The sequence below is a fragment of the Typopeltis vanoorti genome, chromosome 20 (genome assembly GCF_054136105.1).
Source record: "Typopeltis vanoorti isolate ZY-2024b chromosome 20, IOZ_Tvanoo_1.0, whole genome shotgun sequence".
Taxonomy (NCBI): domain Eukaryota; kingdom Metazoa; phylum Arthropoda; class Arachnida; order Uropygi; family Thelyphonidae; genus Typopeltis; species Typopeltis vanoorti.
In genome coordinates this window covers 62,831,213-62,847,923 of record NC_143568.1, presented here as the reverse complement: position 1 = coordinate 62,847,923, position 16,711 = coordinate 62,831,213, and the positions used below count along the sequence as shown (strand labels likewise).

Sequence of the window (16,711 nt, the reverse complement as noted above, 5' to 3'; positions counted from 1 at the left end):
GCTTGAATGGAAACAGTTGTCTCTTAACTATGCCCTAAAAATAGTTTTTTCCAAATCATCCTACGTGGATGGTGTTTTTTTTTCTCTATGTTCGGAAGCTCAGTATTACACACCAGACTGCTCTACACCTTTTTGGTATGCATATGAAAGAAATTATTCAACTGTTGGCATGAATGTTTAACATTACCAGCACCGAACATTACGGCATTCCTCCACATGTTTGCACTCCATCCTGCAATTATTTAATGCACACAGAGCAGTATTCTGAATTGTTACCCATTTATACTGATGGTTTGAGATCTGGGACATTATTGAGATCTCCACTAATTCAGCAGAGTTGCATGAAATTTAGCTGTGTCTGAGCACATAAAAGAAAATGGCTACTAAAAATATATGATTTATACATACTCATTGAGTTCTTTACAAGCCATCTCCTCTCCTTTGTACATCCAGTGCTTTGTGAGGTTCATCAGTATTGTACGAAATGGTAATTCTTAATTCTGATGTTTGGTTGTGCTGATTAAGGAAAATGAAACTGCAAGTGCATCTGCAAGATCAGCATATACCTTTTACACATACTATTTGCAAATTCAGTATACAGACTGTAGTCTGTATACTGAATTTCGTGCAATTTTGATAGTTTATAAGTTAATTGCCCATTGGCATGAAGCACTGACAAATAAATTGCACGGAAGTTGAAATTAAATTTCTATGTTGAACAGACTGTCAATTAAGTATGCTAGGCTTCACATAGGTCACACTCATTTTCAAAAAAAAAAAAAAAAATCAGCTAACACCTATTTGTTCCCATATAGGGAGTAGGCGGGGCCTTTTACCCTATCTAACGTTTGAAGACTGAGTGGGCAGTTCAATCTCCACTGGTAGCCAATCAGAGAGAGATAGCTGGCCCAAGGCTATCACTGATTCTTTGGTACACAGTGAAGAAGGCGGCAAACTAGTGTCGCCATCTCGTGGTCCCTAACACAATATTTTTAATGTCTGAAAATAGTGTGGGTTCGACAGTCGATTTACTTGAGTTTACGGGACGAAAAACCCGAGTTTCCGGGGGGGGGGGAACTCGCTAGCCTGTGCCAGAGATTGACTAACTCGGGAACTGGTCAAAACAAGGCTTAGAAAAATTTCCTCTAGTCGGCGACTAGATTTGAACCACCAAATCCTTTCTTCGTGCGGTCGAGCGCATTGGTTGCAAACGCCACTTCTACTGAACTACACAGGCTCTCACACTCATTTTACACATTATTTATTGAGGGCTGATGCCCCACCTGTGTGTGTGTGTGAACAGTGCAACATGTTTCACCATTTGTCATGTTCTAGTGGAGTGCCAGCACTTCACACAAGAAAGGAATGAAATTTTTACTCATCTAGCTGAGCCATATATATTCAGACAGATCTTATCAGTATCAGAAAAATTGCATGAAGTGTTTATAATTTTTTACAAAGAATTATATAAACACATTTGATTATAAATTCTATTTATGTGTAGATGCTGCATCAAATATTTTTTGTTTATTTATTAATTTATCTTTTTATTAACTTTGAGTATTGCAGTAAACCAACTATCTAACCATTTGATCTGAGTTTAATTTTTTTATAGATTTAAATTTAATCTCTTATTTTGATTTTACTTCCAAATTTACCTCGACTGTCCTACTGGCAGTGATATATATACATGCACTCAGAACATGGATAGTGTATGATGTTTGATATCTTTATCCATCATAGCTGGTTGAGTGGTTAAATTGCCAGGTAAAATTTCTGTCTCTAATTTAAAAAAAACTCGCCCGTCTCAGTTTTGTTCCTTCTTAAGAAATAGCGCCCATATTTCATTATGTTCATACTAAATCAAAAAGAAAAGAACTTTTGAAGTATATATTTTTTGACATTCTTACTTAATAATATAATGAAAACTAGCTTTTAGGATTAGTGATTAAGGGATTACTCCATATCACTAAGTTTAGCTAATAAACTATCAGCATACTATGCTGTTAAAAAAAAGAAAATGCATTATGAATTTATTTTTAGGATCATCACACAGATAAAAGTATGGATGAAGGAAGTAGAATATTAATTCAGAAGTTACTGGATGAGGATAGGTTTGTCATTCATCTCTTATGTTTTTATACTTTTTGACATTTTATCATTGAATTATATGCAAAATGCATATAATTTTGTATATAATGTTCAGGTATTGAATTAATGTCAGTTCCAAATTGAAAAACTTTCTTTGAGCAAGTTCACGATTAGTAGACTTTCATTTCAAAAGTTGTTGCTATAATTGCATTGATTGAACTACATTTGGCTGAGTGGTTTCTGTACTTCCTTTTCAACCATTAGGCTGTGGAGATTTGAATCCTGCCATGAGATAAATTTTGTTGTTATATATGAGAAATTATCTCATTATTGTATATTTGTACAAAGGGAATTTGATTTCCTGCTTTGCATCCTGGAATACTTAAATTTTGGATTTGGAATTTGGATTGTTATGGCATAATGACATCTCAGGTTTACAGCAGTACTATTGTAAATGATTAGTAGAACAATCACAAACACCCATGCCCTTAGTAGGATTCAAACCCACAGCATCTTAGCTGGAGAGTAGATACCCTAACCATTCAGCCAACCAGGCCAACTTCAATTTTGGAACAGTATTACTACTTGAATTTGATTGACTGTCAGTAATGTGTTAAAGTCTGAGAACAAGGAATTTTATTTTATTCTTTCATTCCTGATATTCAAATGAAAATTTGTTCTGATAAAAATGATCATTAATTTGAAATTTTAGAGTACTTAATATTTCAGAAAATCATTATATGTGGAAAAGGCTACTACAGTTCAGAAGAAAAATAATCAGAAAATGTCTTGGACAGAAGAAGAAAAAGATATGTTTCTTAAAGGAATGGTAAGTAATTTTTATGTGCATATGCATTTATGAAGAAAATTCTAATGAACATTCATTGATTTTATATTTAGTGATTGCAGTTGAATGCATGGTGAAAGCAGACTGGTTCTTACCACTTACTTGTAGTGTGTGCATGTGTGCAAACACACAGCAGTTATTATTAAGTGTCATTTGTGTTGTCAAAGCAGTGAAACTTTTTAGATTACAGAACCCGATGTTTCTTTTTCATGGAACCCCCTATGAAATGTTCCATAAGAGATATTGGAAAGAAATTATGGTAATGAACCATTACCTGCAAAATATTTTAATCAGGAAAACATGATACATATATAATATTACAAATAATAAAGTAGCATAGCTTTTCTAGAAATAAATCAATTTAATAAAAATTTGTATATTTTTCCCATTCACTGAAGTTTTTTTTCAGAAACTATTTAATACAAGTTATGAATGTCTGATGTCCTGTGCTGTGAATAAGGGACAATTGCATATGTCCCTTAGAATAAGATCACAGTCTCACCAACTCTCATTATGTGCTGTGAATAACAAGTGCAAATTGAATATTTGCACTTGTATTAACACACCCAAAAAGCCCTGTGAAATATGGTCTCAACAATCCACATCATTCTTCTCTAATTTTTCCTTGAACATTTTTCTCAAGTATGGTTGCATTAATTTCCTGAAACACTCAATTAAGAAATGCTGTACCAGTCAGCTGAAATTTGTCCTTCTGATGCTGTCTTCTGAATTATACAGTATAGCCTGTTAAATTTCATATCTCTATATTTGTTCATGTGCATTTGTGAACAAATATTACTGAACTCCAGCTGAATTTCCACATTTTGAACTACCATATATTGAAAAATAGTCCCATCTCATCATATAATTCCTTTATATGATCCAACCATCCTATTCCATTCCCAGGAAACAAAGGAAATGATGGGAAATCATAGTTTACAACAGATGGCAGGGACTATACATAATGGTAGGAATCATGTATAGAGCACACAAAATAGCATCATGAAAAAGTATAAATGCAAACAATAATGGGAGATGTATAAGAAAGAAGAAAACTAGATGAGTATGAAATGATGAAAATGAAAATCAAGAATTAAGTTTCATAATATTACATTAGCTTAAATTAGTGTCATTTACCTGAAATATTCACAGTCATCCAAGTATGTGCAGTTAGTCAACATTATAATTGGCAACCTTCAATTAGAAATAGGGAGAAAACACCACAAGTGATTATCAGCTAGTCTGCATTGTTAGCCTAAGGACAGGGATTGACATAGTTGGTGTGAATAAGTCACCTGCCTAATTGGACAGAAACCTTATCATAGATATTATGTGTCTGTCCATTAAAAGGCTGATTTTGTTCACACCAGCTATGTGTGCATCACAATTTCTCTCTCCCATTGGGCTGACTAATTCAAGCCTTATTACTTATGTACTTTTCCTCTTTGTAATTGGAGGTAACTAGTTATAAAATTGACTGACTGCCTAAGAGTCAAAGTCGAATAACTGGGAGGAGACCTCCACATTGCCTTACCACAAATGCATGTGATGGTACAAAATTATGAGATTTCATGCCAGATGGGACATTGTCCAGTTAAACTAGGCCCTTTCTGTTATCATCACAGAACCAGGACAAACAGCAAAAATTCAACTACTGGAACAAAATCCAACTGAACATCAGGAAGAAGAAGAATAAACCCAACATTGGAAGAACTGAAGTTAGGAAACATCAAAACAAGGAGTATTGATAGAAAAGAAATAAAACTTGCAGAAGAACTGGAAAAGTATCATGTCAACATAAGTGTCATTACTGAGTTGAAGACAAAAACAAATGAGATCTTACTAAATAATAAATATGGGATATTATATTCAAGCCATTACAATCCAGGAAAGGAAGGAGTAGCAATAGCATTCAACACCAAACGTGAAGATAAACTTCTTCATTGAAAGGCAGTTTCAGGTAGTCGTGGGCAAATTTCAAGATGGGAAAATGGGTAATGAAACTTATCTGTGCCTACAGTCCCACAGAACAGAAGGTTCTTCTAATAAAGAAGTATGGGAATTTTTTGAGTCATTACAGCAGGCATCTGACATAAAGAAAATGGAGAAAGTGGTATTTCTTGGTGACCTAAACTGCAGAATAGGAAATTAATCCCACTAGGCATACAGAAATGTTCTGGGAAAATCTGGGAGAAAAGGGAAAGGCTAAAGGCTAATGGTAAGTATCTGCTGGATTTCTGCTCAGCGTATGAACTAGTCATTACTAACATCACATTTCACCATAAAGATGTGTACGTTTACATGGAGAGAAGACACAAGTAAAAAAAAAAAAAGTCTTACTACTGTTATTGTTGATAGTGATATCTGCATGCTCGTTCAGGATACCAGAGTGAATAGAGGATTGAAATTGGATGTGACCATTACTTAGTGCTAAGTAGAATGAAAATGGATATCATTGAAAAGAGTAGTATGTAAGAAAGTTTTAAAAAGAATTAAATTTGAGCAGCTCTTACAAGTAAATTATAGACTCAACAATACAAACATTATTGAATCAAAAATGAAACATTTTGCCTTCTTTCCATAGTCTGAAAACAAGAACCAAACCTTGGAGTTTCAGTTGCAAACTCGAAAGAAAATATTGACTGACTCAGCTTTTGAGGTATGTAGTGAAGTCTGCAAGGATAGCAAAATAAGAGCACCATGTTGGGCAGAAGTTGTTAAAGAAGCAGCTCTGGATGAGAAGAAAGCATACTAAAGGTTCTTAGCAAATAACCCAGCAGATACCCTAAAAGAATGCAGAGAAAAATGTAAGAGGGCTAATGTCTTAAAAGACTTTTTGAAAGAATATACAATATAAATATCATGAAGGTGGCAAAATGTTCTATGGAGGCTATTGAAAAGCTTAGAAATGGAGGGAAGCATCTGTGAAAGACATCAAAGATGAAAAAGGTGATATGAAAATTGAAAGTATGAATATCCTAGACATCTGGAGTAATTATTTTGAACAACTGTTAAACGAAACAAGATTTGAAGGAAATACAGAAAAATTGGGTAAGACAAGAATGCACATTATCTTCAGTAGCATTAAACCTGATATTAAAATCAGTGATATCAAATTTAGCACATCCACTACAACTCTTTCTCTAGAGTTCTCTAATTAAATTGCATAACAGCTGTAACAAATTTGGCATGAAAAGACCAAAGCTCTGAAAATTAGCAGGAACATAGAAAACCTCAGCTGCATTTTCCATGGAGAACCTATAGAATAAGTAAAATGTTTCAGCTATTTAGCCATAGTTTTTAGTGAAAATGATAACTTAAATTTGGAAATATACAGCAGAATTAGCAAAGATGGTATTGTGAGGAGCCATTTGAATAAACTGATATAGAATAAGAGAGAAATTAGTCCAAACACAAAACTAGTTCTATACAAGACAGTGTTCAAACCAATTTCTAACTTATGAATCTGAGTGTTGGATAGAAATAAAGCACTTGATGAATGATTTGAGACACCAGATATCTGAGAAAAATTAGAGAAGTGAACAGATGGCATCAATGGCAGAATCATATTAAAAATGAAGATATTAGAAAGGAACTGGACATTGTGAGCAGAGCTAACCTAAGGTAGTATGACCACTTACATAGAATGAGTGAGGAATGGTTAGCAAAGCAGTTGTTTCATGGAAGATCATGGTTTAGGTGAATTGATTCAGTCAGAACTGCCTTAGACACAAAATGTTAGATATAGCAATATTGGAGTCATCATTATCATCACGAACCATGGGTTCACTGCCCGTTGATGTCTGATGCCTGTTTCACTATCTTCTTCCACCTTTCTTTGTCCAGTGCAGTGTTGCAGTTTTTGTACACCCATTCCACACCAGTCTTTTATATCGTCTATCCATTCTCTGTATGGTCTACCTCTTCTGTTTAAACCATCCAAAATACCAAACATAAATGTCTTTATCTTCCGGTCCGCACTCATTCTACAGATGTGTCCAAATAATTGCAGCCTCCGTTTTATAATCTTCTGCATTAGATTCTGTTTTGGTTGTATCTTCTGATAGAGCTCTTCATTGGTGATTTTCTGTACCCATCCTATTCTTAGAATCTTCCTGTAACAAGTTCTTTCAAATTCTTTTTCTTGATTACTTATTTATTACCCACGTTTCAGATCCGTACAGTACACTGCTGAAGATGCATGTTTCCAATACTCTTAGTTTTGTTTGCAGACTGATCACTTTACTTTTCCAGATGTTATCCATGGCCTTCAGATTTGATCTTCCCTTTGCAATCCTGATCTTTATTTCTTTTTTACATTCCAAGTCATGTCAGTTTACTTCCCAAATATGTGAATTGTTCTACATTTTCTATATCATTTCCATCCACTTGTATCTTTTGTTTCATGTTCTTCTCACCAAATACCATTGTCTTTATTTTTTCAAAGTTTATAACAAGTCCAAATCTCTTCCCTTCCTCATTTAACAGTTCCAGTGTTTTTTGTAGTTCTCTTTCGTCTTCTTCAACAATAACAATGTCATCTGCAAATCTCAGATTGTTAATTCTCATTCCGTGTACAGATATTCCTTTGGCATCTTCCTTCAATTTGTCCATTTCCTCTTTCTAAATGTGCGATGAAAATGCTTGTGATATTGGGTCTCCCTGTCTAGTACCTCCTGCTTGTTTTAAACTATTTCCCCAAATCATCACCTATTCTAACTGCTGCAACTGCATTCTGATAAACATCTTTTAATATAGCTATTAGTTTTTTATCAATTCCATAGGATTCCAGAACTGCTAATGTCACTTTCTGGTCAATACTGTCAAATGCTTTCTGAAAGTCAACAAAGCAAGTATATATGTTTTTGTTTTTTCTCCTAGCTTTCTCTGCTATTAACCTCATTGTCAAAATCTGTTGAATTGTAGTTCTGTCCTTCCTAAATCCTGCTTTCTCGTCTGCAAGGCATGTTTCCAATTGTGTTCTCAATCTTTCTGTCAATATGATCATCATCACTTTACCAAGGTGACTTATCAAGGCAATTGTTCCATAATTTTTACATTCTAGCTTATTTCCTTTCTTTTACAGTGTCACTAATATTGATTTCACGCACTACTCTGGCATTTTCCCTTCTTTCCATACCATATTACATAGTAGGTGCATTAATGTACCCATACTTTCACCACTATATTTAATCATTTCTCCAGTAATGTTATCGTTACCAGGACTCTTGTTGTGTTTTACCGTCCTATTGCTTTTTCTACCTCTCCTCTTAAAATGTCCATATCATGCTCATTACCTGGTGGTGATATCTGCTTCAATTCTTCAGTCAGTTTCCCAACGCTATCTGAATCTAGTTTTTCTTCATATAACTCACTACAGTATCTTGTCCACCACTGTACAATTTTTTCTTTATTCATCAATACTTTGCCTTTTTCATCTTTAATTGTGGTCTGTTTTGGTTGCCACTTTCTATTAATGGTTCTGATCATTTTGTATACCTCCCCTGTTTTATGCTCTCCATAGTACTGTTCTATATTGTTGCATTGGGCTCCTAACCATTTCATCTTATCCATTCTGACTGCTTTTTTCACCTCATTACACTTTCTTCTATATTGCTCTTCTATTTGTTCTGATGTGTCCCTTCTTTTCTTCAACATTCTTTTCTCCTGTACTAACTTCAGTGTTTCTTGTGTAATCCATTTCTTCTTGATTTTCTCTTCTTCTGGTACTGTTTCTTCAACTGCATCTTCTATCGCCTTCATTACTCTTTTCACTCTTAAATTCAAGTTTTTTTCTTTCTCCACGCTTTTAAGTTTCTCTTCTAACACTGTTCTGTAACTTCTTCCTATTTCTGCTTCACTTATTCATGCTGTATCTCTTCTATTCTGATGTTTGGGCTTATATTTCTTTTTTAATTTCAACTTGATGTTTGCAATCGCTAAACTATGGTCCAAGTCTATATCCGCTCCTTGAAAAGTTCGACATTGCTGTACTGATGTTATCCATCTTCTTTTAATCATAATCATGTCAATCATGTTTTTGGTTTTCCCATCATTTGATTGCCACGTCCATTTTCTACACTCCTTTTGTTTGAATCTTGTGTTACAGATCATCGTTATATGATTGTAACACAGATCATCAGCAAATTCTAACAGTTTTTCACCTCGTTCATTTCTTTCTCCGAAACCATATTTTCCCATTACTCTTTCCCGGCCATCGTTATCTATTCCAACTTTGGCATTCCAATCTCCTTCAATAATTAGCACATCTTGCATTGGTATTGTTTCTATTGTCTCTGTCAGATCTTTGTAGAATAAGTCAGTATCCTCATCTGTGCTGTCAGATGTGGGTGCATATATCTGGACTATTGATATGTTGAATGGCTTCGCCTGAAATCTTGCTACTATGATTCATTCATTAACTGGTTTGTAGCCTAACAGTACTTCTCAAGCTCTTTTGCTAAGAAGGAAGCCAACTCTTGCTTCATGCATGGTTTCATGTCCTGACCATATTACTTCGCATCCATTGATCTCTCCAGATGATGTCCATCTCATCTCTGCCAATCCTAGTATATCCCACTGATATCTTTTCATTTCCTCACGAAGTAGTTCTAATTTTCCTGACACAAGTGTCTGCACATTCCACGTTCCTACTGATAACAGTTCTGTTAGTTTCAGTTTCTGTTTCCTTTTGGTATCCCACTTTTCGATCGAATCCCGATCGCTCGATTGGTATCGCGGGCCTTGTTTATCCGGGCGACGCCCGTGCCGGCATGTTGTAGCTGTTGACTGTATAGGCATCAGATAACAATCGTGTTTTTTTCTTTACGTTCAGAGCATCGACACTCATCTGACCGACCCCTCCTCCTTTATCCAGGCTTGGGACTGGCATGAGACCCCTAAGGATCCCATGGCAGAGTAATTGGAGTGCTGGCAAGTAATAGACCAATTTGGAAGAAAGTTGTTGATAGGAGATTAATAATATAAACATAATTATGTAGTGCTGTCATGGTCTGAATATCCCTTGAGAGCAAGCAAATTGACTTTTTTTTTTTTTTTTTTTCATCAAGTAACATTTATTTAAGCTAACATAATATTTTGAATTTAAGCATTAATTTTGGATTTTAATTTTTATAATTTCATGCTCTACTTTTCTACTTTTTTCATGTATTGTGTGTTTTATGGGTCTTTTATCAGTGTTATGTCGTCTTGCCATTTCCTTTGTTCTGTTACCAGCCTTTTTTTTTTTTTTTAATTGACCTCAGCTACGGTTTTTTTCCTTTTATTTTCTAGTTTTAATACAAAACATGAATAAATCTTATGCAGTACTTCCTAGCAGCTATGTTTTGTAACGTAGATTGTGCCATCATTGGTGAGGAAATTGTTTCATAACATGATGGTTTTATGCTTTTACTCTTTGCAATAGTAAGCCCTAAAATAGCATTGTTTCTGTGGGACTTGGGCTAAGTCTTTTCCCGTAGTTCATTATAGTGCATCATTTCATCATATATTTTCATGTATTGCATGCCTGCTATAATCCTTTGAATTACTTTTTGTTATGTTCATTAAACTCAATTTCTGTCTGATGTCGCTTCGAGATTCTAATCTTATCGGTAACTTTCCTAATGACATTTTCTAACATTCTTTCAAAATTAGCATCATCAGCAAATAACTGGATATCGCCCCCATACAATCTTCTGCCAATCCATGCTCCTCAGTACAATTAATCCTTTTGAATGCATATGGTTTCATATCCTCATGAGAGTATGCATATAGATGCAGATTTCATGGGTTGCATAAGTTTTTTGCACACACACATGGAGAGTTTTAGACTTTTTGCTTAATTTCATTAGATTGTGTGGATTACTTAGTAAATTTTCTTGACATCAAGAAAGTTCTAGCTTTTTTATATTTGCAAGTGATTTCTGGTTTATAATTCTACACCCTTGTCATAAACTTTAATGGCATATTCCTACATCTCAAAACAAATACGGGATCCCAGTAAACATGACATCAGAGGCAGCACAAATATTGATGCTGACAACCGTAACATAGATAGGAGTGAAAACATTTCTCTTACTATTTCATTTGTTTATCTAAAGAATTTTATTATCTCTTTAATCACAGCAGTTGATAGTTAAAATGACTATCATTTACAAAATTAGTGCCTGCTGCTTACTCTACTAATGCATCAGTATGCTTTTCTCACTTGAGCAGTGACTATGGAAGTACCTATAGAAGAGACACAGCTGAAATTTTGCTTCTATGAGATAAAGGTTGAAGTGATGAACCTGTGAGGGAAGAGACATGGGCTGAATTGTTCTTCTCTGGACAGCATCAAAAATTTTTAAGGAGACTTTAAGTGCCACCCCTAATGTGTGAACAGTATTCTAAGGATGGGCAAATATGGGATTTATATAGGGTTAGTATCTGGGTGGGTGTAAATTAGCTTCTTGGACAGAAAACAATGCCTAGTTTTTTAGAAGCTGAGGTAGCTATTGATGTGATGTGTTTGTTCCAGGAGAGACTGGAGGTAAATGTCAGTCCAAGGAGAGATAGTTCATCTTTGATGTATTACTGAGGATGAGGGAAGGTGAGCTGAGATCGCTTTTGTGAAAGAAAAGGCAGGCCTGTTTTTTGGTGGCATTGAAGGCGACTAGGCTATCCTTATTCCCCCCCCCCCCCCACTGAAGGATGGCATGGAGATCATTGTTTAAGGCACTGGTTACAGATGATCTTGGTGTAAGGGATGTCTGGGAACTCCATGGTTTGTCAAAGGAGTAGGATGAATTGAGAATGGTATCATTGGCAAAGCTATGGATAGGATTTGTAGTCATTGATAGTAGATCATTTATGTATGAGAGAACTGAGTCCTGAGGCACTCCTGGATTGTTGATAAAGCTTGAAGAGAGGGTGCTGCCTACCATCACATGCAGTGAAAGACTATAGAGAAAGCCAGATATTTGGTTATAGAGAGTGGGAGGTAGACCGAAAGTAGGCAGTCTGCACAAGCAGGCCTTGATGCTAAACATAATTGAAAGCCCTGGAAATGTCAAGGGCAACAGACACATTTCTCCAAACCTTTCCATGACATATGTCCAGTGGTGGGTGATGTAGGCTAAGATATCAGCCATGGATCACGAATCCATACTGGTGTTCACTGATGAACTGGTGATCTTCTAGGTAGTGAAGAAGTTAACCATTGATAACTTTTTTTCATTATTTTGGAGAGGATTGAGGTGATGACAGTTGAACAGCAGGCTTTTGTCTCCCTTTTTTTGAATGGGTTGAATCTGTGTTTCCATGAGATGAGATAGGTGCCAACTGAGTATAGAAGATTAGAGATATTAGAGGAACAGATGTTGGCTCTGGAATCATCAGTGTTTAAGTTCAACAGGAGAAATGCCATTAGGACCACATGACTACAATTGTAGTATTTGGGTTGTCTAATATTCTTATGTCTTTCTGCCAAAAGGCCACAGGAGACATGGGTTACTGGAAGATTAGAGGAAAAGAGTGATGCTAGGAGGTCAAGTTTTTCTTTAGGTGCTGTAATGCTTGGTGCCATCTGGATGGGGGAGAGAGAGGTGGGAGCAGAAGTTGCATCCAATGGCTTTTGCAAGGAACCAGAAGGCATGGCTACCATTTGAAGAAATGAGTTTTCTGCTTTTGGTCTTTATGGATTTTCTATATTTATTACATAAGACAGTATAAACAAAAATGACTAGAACATTTAAATCAAATGGACAACAGAAGACTACCAAAAATATTATATAGATACAAAATAAGTGGGAAAAGAAGAATCAGAAGACCAAGAAAGATGGAATGAGACTGGAACAGGCCACTTGACCTAAAATCCATGTTAGGAAGAAGAGATTTGGATTTGCTGAGAGTTGATTTACATTTATTGTGTGCTTTCACATAGGCTGTGTATGAAGTTGTGGTTCTTGATGCAAACCACCTGTGATAAGCTGAGTTTTTTCTTTGAACTGCTTTCATACATCTTCTGTTGAACCAGGACTTGGAAAGTGGATGTGAATTTTGGATGGAATGCCTTCTGTGGATGATTTCTGTTACTTGCTCAGTGCAGGTGTCTGGATCAGAAGAGTGGAAGCAATAGTCATGTCATGAAATAGAAGAGTAGTAGTCCTGGAGATCATCCCACTTTATAGTTCCAAAGGACATAAGGTTGGGTGTGGTCAGAAGAGGGGGCATTCTAGAAGACTGGAAACTTGCATAATATTGTGGTCTTGAGTTGCCAAGAAGAAAGGTAACCTCTATAGTGTGTCTGGAAGGAGCACTCGTTTAAAAAAAAAAAAAAAAAATCAGAGATTAGCATTTAGGAATATGTGAGTAGAACTAATCTCTGGTGATCAGAATGGAAATAGGAAGGTTAGCAAAACGTTTGATTGGGGGGGGGGGGGGGGGGGCAGTGGAAGACCAAGATCTAGGTGAATAAATGAACTTAGGACACTGACAGATCAATTCAGAGGAAAATGTCATTAGGAAGTTAGTAATGTCTGACCACAGAAGCGAGAGCCGTCGTTGGCAGACTGCCAAAAAGGGTCAATTCATGTTGAAGGGGAGAAGGAAATAAGGCGGTGTACGAATTGGTCACCAACACACGAAATCACGGGCTTTATACATAAAATTTTCCAAGTGTTATACAAGCAAAATAGTTACCACTTTAAAAACTACAATGATCATAAAAGAGAAGTTAATTATCCAACATGTAATAATAAACACTCATTCCACAATATGGATTGATTAGCCTATTGTCGGAATGGATTCCAATAATAGGCTAATCACATATGCACACTGATATGCACAGAAGTGTCGAAGTGTCTCGTATCTGTGGGCATACTATAATATGGTAATAGTAACATGAAGTACTATCTTTGTATTCTGTGTACACTCTTCAGGGAACATAAGGAATTTGGTGATGTTTGTTGGCAAAATATATAAAAATGCATTTCATGTGTGTAAATGAAATAGATTATATTTATTTCAAAGTGTAATGTGAAATTAATCTTAGTAATAAATTTATCACTGGAAATATGCAGTCTTTTATTTTTCAAATTAATGCACTGAAACAAGTGAGTTTATCCAGCTTCTTTCATTTTACTGAAAATATTGTGGAAATTCTTTTTAATGCCATTTTCAAATGCTTTCTTTGAAAATAAATATGATTTTGAACATTGCTTTTACAAAATGGTTATATGCTTGTCATTATGCTTATTTTTTTAGATATGTGGTTGTTGTTGTTCCGCTTTGTTGAACAACAAATGATATTCAACATTGCATCATTTGCTTTCAGATTTTCAAATTTTTTTTAATATCACAAATTTACATACATTAATATTTCAGGACATTAATATTTTGGGAAAATTTGGAGAAAAGAGCAAAGCTAATAATAATGGCAAATACCTGTTGGATTTCTGCTCAGGACATGGACTGGTTATTACTAACACCATGTTACAACATAAAAATGTGCACAAATTCACATGGAGAGAAGAGGCAAGGAATAAGAAAAGTCTCATTGACTATGTCATTGTTGATAGTGATGTTTTCTCCCTGGTGCAGGACACCAGAGTGTACAGAGGATTTGAAATTGGAAGTGATCACTATTTAGTCTTGAGCAGGATAAAATTGAATTTCATATTGAAAAGAATAACATGTAAGAAAGTTTTAAAGCGAATAAAAGTTGAGCAGCTCTCAGATGTGAACTGTAGACTAAAATACACATACATGATTGAAGGAAAAATGAAAGAGTTTGAGAACAGGAACTAAACCTTGGAGATTCAGTGGCAAGCCTTGAAGGAAGCCCTGATTGATTCAGCTAGAGAGGCATGTGGTGAAGTTGTCTGCAAGGATAGAAAAATTAGAACCCAATGGTGGACACAGGAAGTTAAAGAGGCAGTGAAGGAAAAGAAGAAAGCATATCAAAAGTTCCTGGCAAATAAGTCAGTTTGTTCTCTTAGAGAATACAGACACAAATTTAAGAAAGCTAAACACTGTAAAACTAGCTAAACAAAAGTAATGGGAGGACTTTGGCAAGAACATAAGAAATAAATATCAAGAAGGTGGCAAAATATTCTGGAGGCTGTTGAAGAAGCTTAGGAATGGAGGAAAGAGTGCTGTAAAAAGAGTTAGAGATGATAAAGGTGACATGAAAACGGGAGAAAAAGATATCCTTGAAGTATGGAGTAATTACTTTGAAAATTTGCTAAATGAAACAAGCAGTGATGACAGCACAGTGATAAAAAAACACTGATCAGGCATGCAGTCAGGAATACATATCCATACTTGAAGTAGGAAAAACCATTAAAGGCTTGAAATGTGGAAAGGTAGCAGGAGTAGATGATATTCGATCAGAAGTGCTGAAGTATGGTGGTATAAAAGTCTTACAGTGGCTGCACTGCATAGTTCAGAAGGCCTGGACAGAGGGATGAATTCCAGATGATTGGAGTAGAGCTCTAATAGTGCCCATATATAAAAAGGGAAATAAAACTGAATGTGAGAATTACAGAGGTATATCCCTATTGAGTGTTCCTGGTAAGATATATATATGCAAGTATACTTGAGAAAGGTTGAGAAGAATTGTGGAAGAAAAGCTTGGTGAAGAACAAGCTGGATTCAGGCCAAATCGAGGCTGTCAGGATCAGATCTTCACTTTACGACAAATTGTCGAGAAAGCATGGGAATATAACAGAGATCTATATTTAAGTTTTGTCGATTTGGAAAAGGCATATGACAAGGTGCCAAGATAGAATCTATTCAATACGCTACAGTTATATGGTAAGATATATATATGCAAGTATACTTGAGAAACAGTTGAGAAGAATTGTGGAAGAAAAGCTTGGTGAAGAACAAGCTGGATTCAGGCCAAATAGAAGCTGTCAGGATCAGATCTTCATAATGTGATCCATATAGATAATGAATAACAGAGGGGATGATGTACATCCTTGTCTCACACTAGATTTAACATTAAACCATCTTCCTGTACTTCCTTCAATTCTAACTGCTGACTTACAACTCAAATAAAGACTAAGTGTTGCATGATATAATGCCCCATTGACACCATATAATTGTAGCGTATTGAATAGATTCTATCTTGGAGCCCTGTCATATGCCTTTTCCAAATCGACAAAACTTAAATATAGATATTTGTTATATTCCCATGCTTTCTCGACTATTTGTCGTAAAGTGAAGATCTGATCCTGACAGCCTCTATTTGGCCTGAATCCAGCTTGTTCTTCACCAAGCTTTTCTTCCACAATTCTTCTCAACTGTTTCTCAAGTATACTTGCATATATATATCTTACCATATAACTGTAGCGTATTGAATAGATTCTATCTTGGCAGCTCTTTGCTTTATGCAGACGATGTTATACTTCTAAATAAATCTGCTACAAGTCTGCAAGATTCTCTGACTAAATTGAATAGCTGTTGTAATAGATATGGTATGAAGGTCAGCAATAAAAAGACACTGAAAATAGGCAGAATCATTGAAAATGTCAACTGTGTTGTGAATGGAGAACCTGTGGAACAAGTAAAACATTTCAGCTACTTAGGCACGATTTTCAGTGAAAATGGTAAATTAAATATGGAAATAGACAACAGAATCAACAAAGCTGGTATGGTAGGAAGTCAATTGAATAAATTCATATGGAATAAGAGAGAAATTAGTCGGAACACTAAATTAACTGTATACAAGACAGTGTTCAAACTAGTTTTAACTTATGGATCTGAGAGCTGGGTCAGAAGTAAAAC

General features: G+C 35.5%; 1 protein-coding gene across 1 annotated transcript in view; it reads left to right on the top strand.

Moving 5' to 3' along the window:
* The window catches only part of LOC150095494 (deubiquitinase MYSM1-like), a 166,168-nt gene that overhangs the window by 34,660 nt on the left and 114,797 nt on the right, over positions 1–16,711 (top strand). Inside the window, exons 3-4 of the mRNA XM_090410286.1 lie at positions 2,044–2,114; positions 2,821–2,920. Of these exons, the coding sequence (XP_090266412.1) occupies positions 2,044–2,114; positions 2,821–2,920 (171 nt within the window). The remainder of the gene's footprint in view (positions 1–2,043; positions 2,115–2,820; positions 2,921–16,711) is intronic.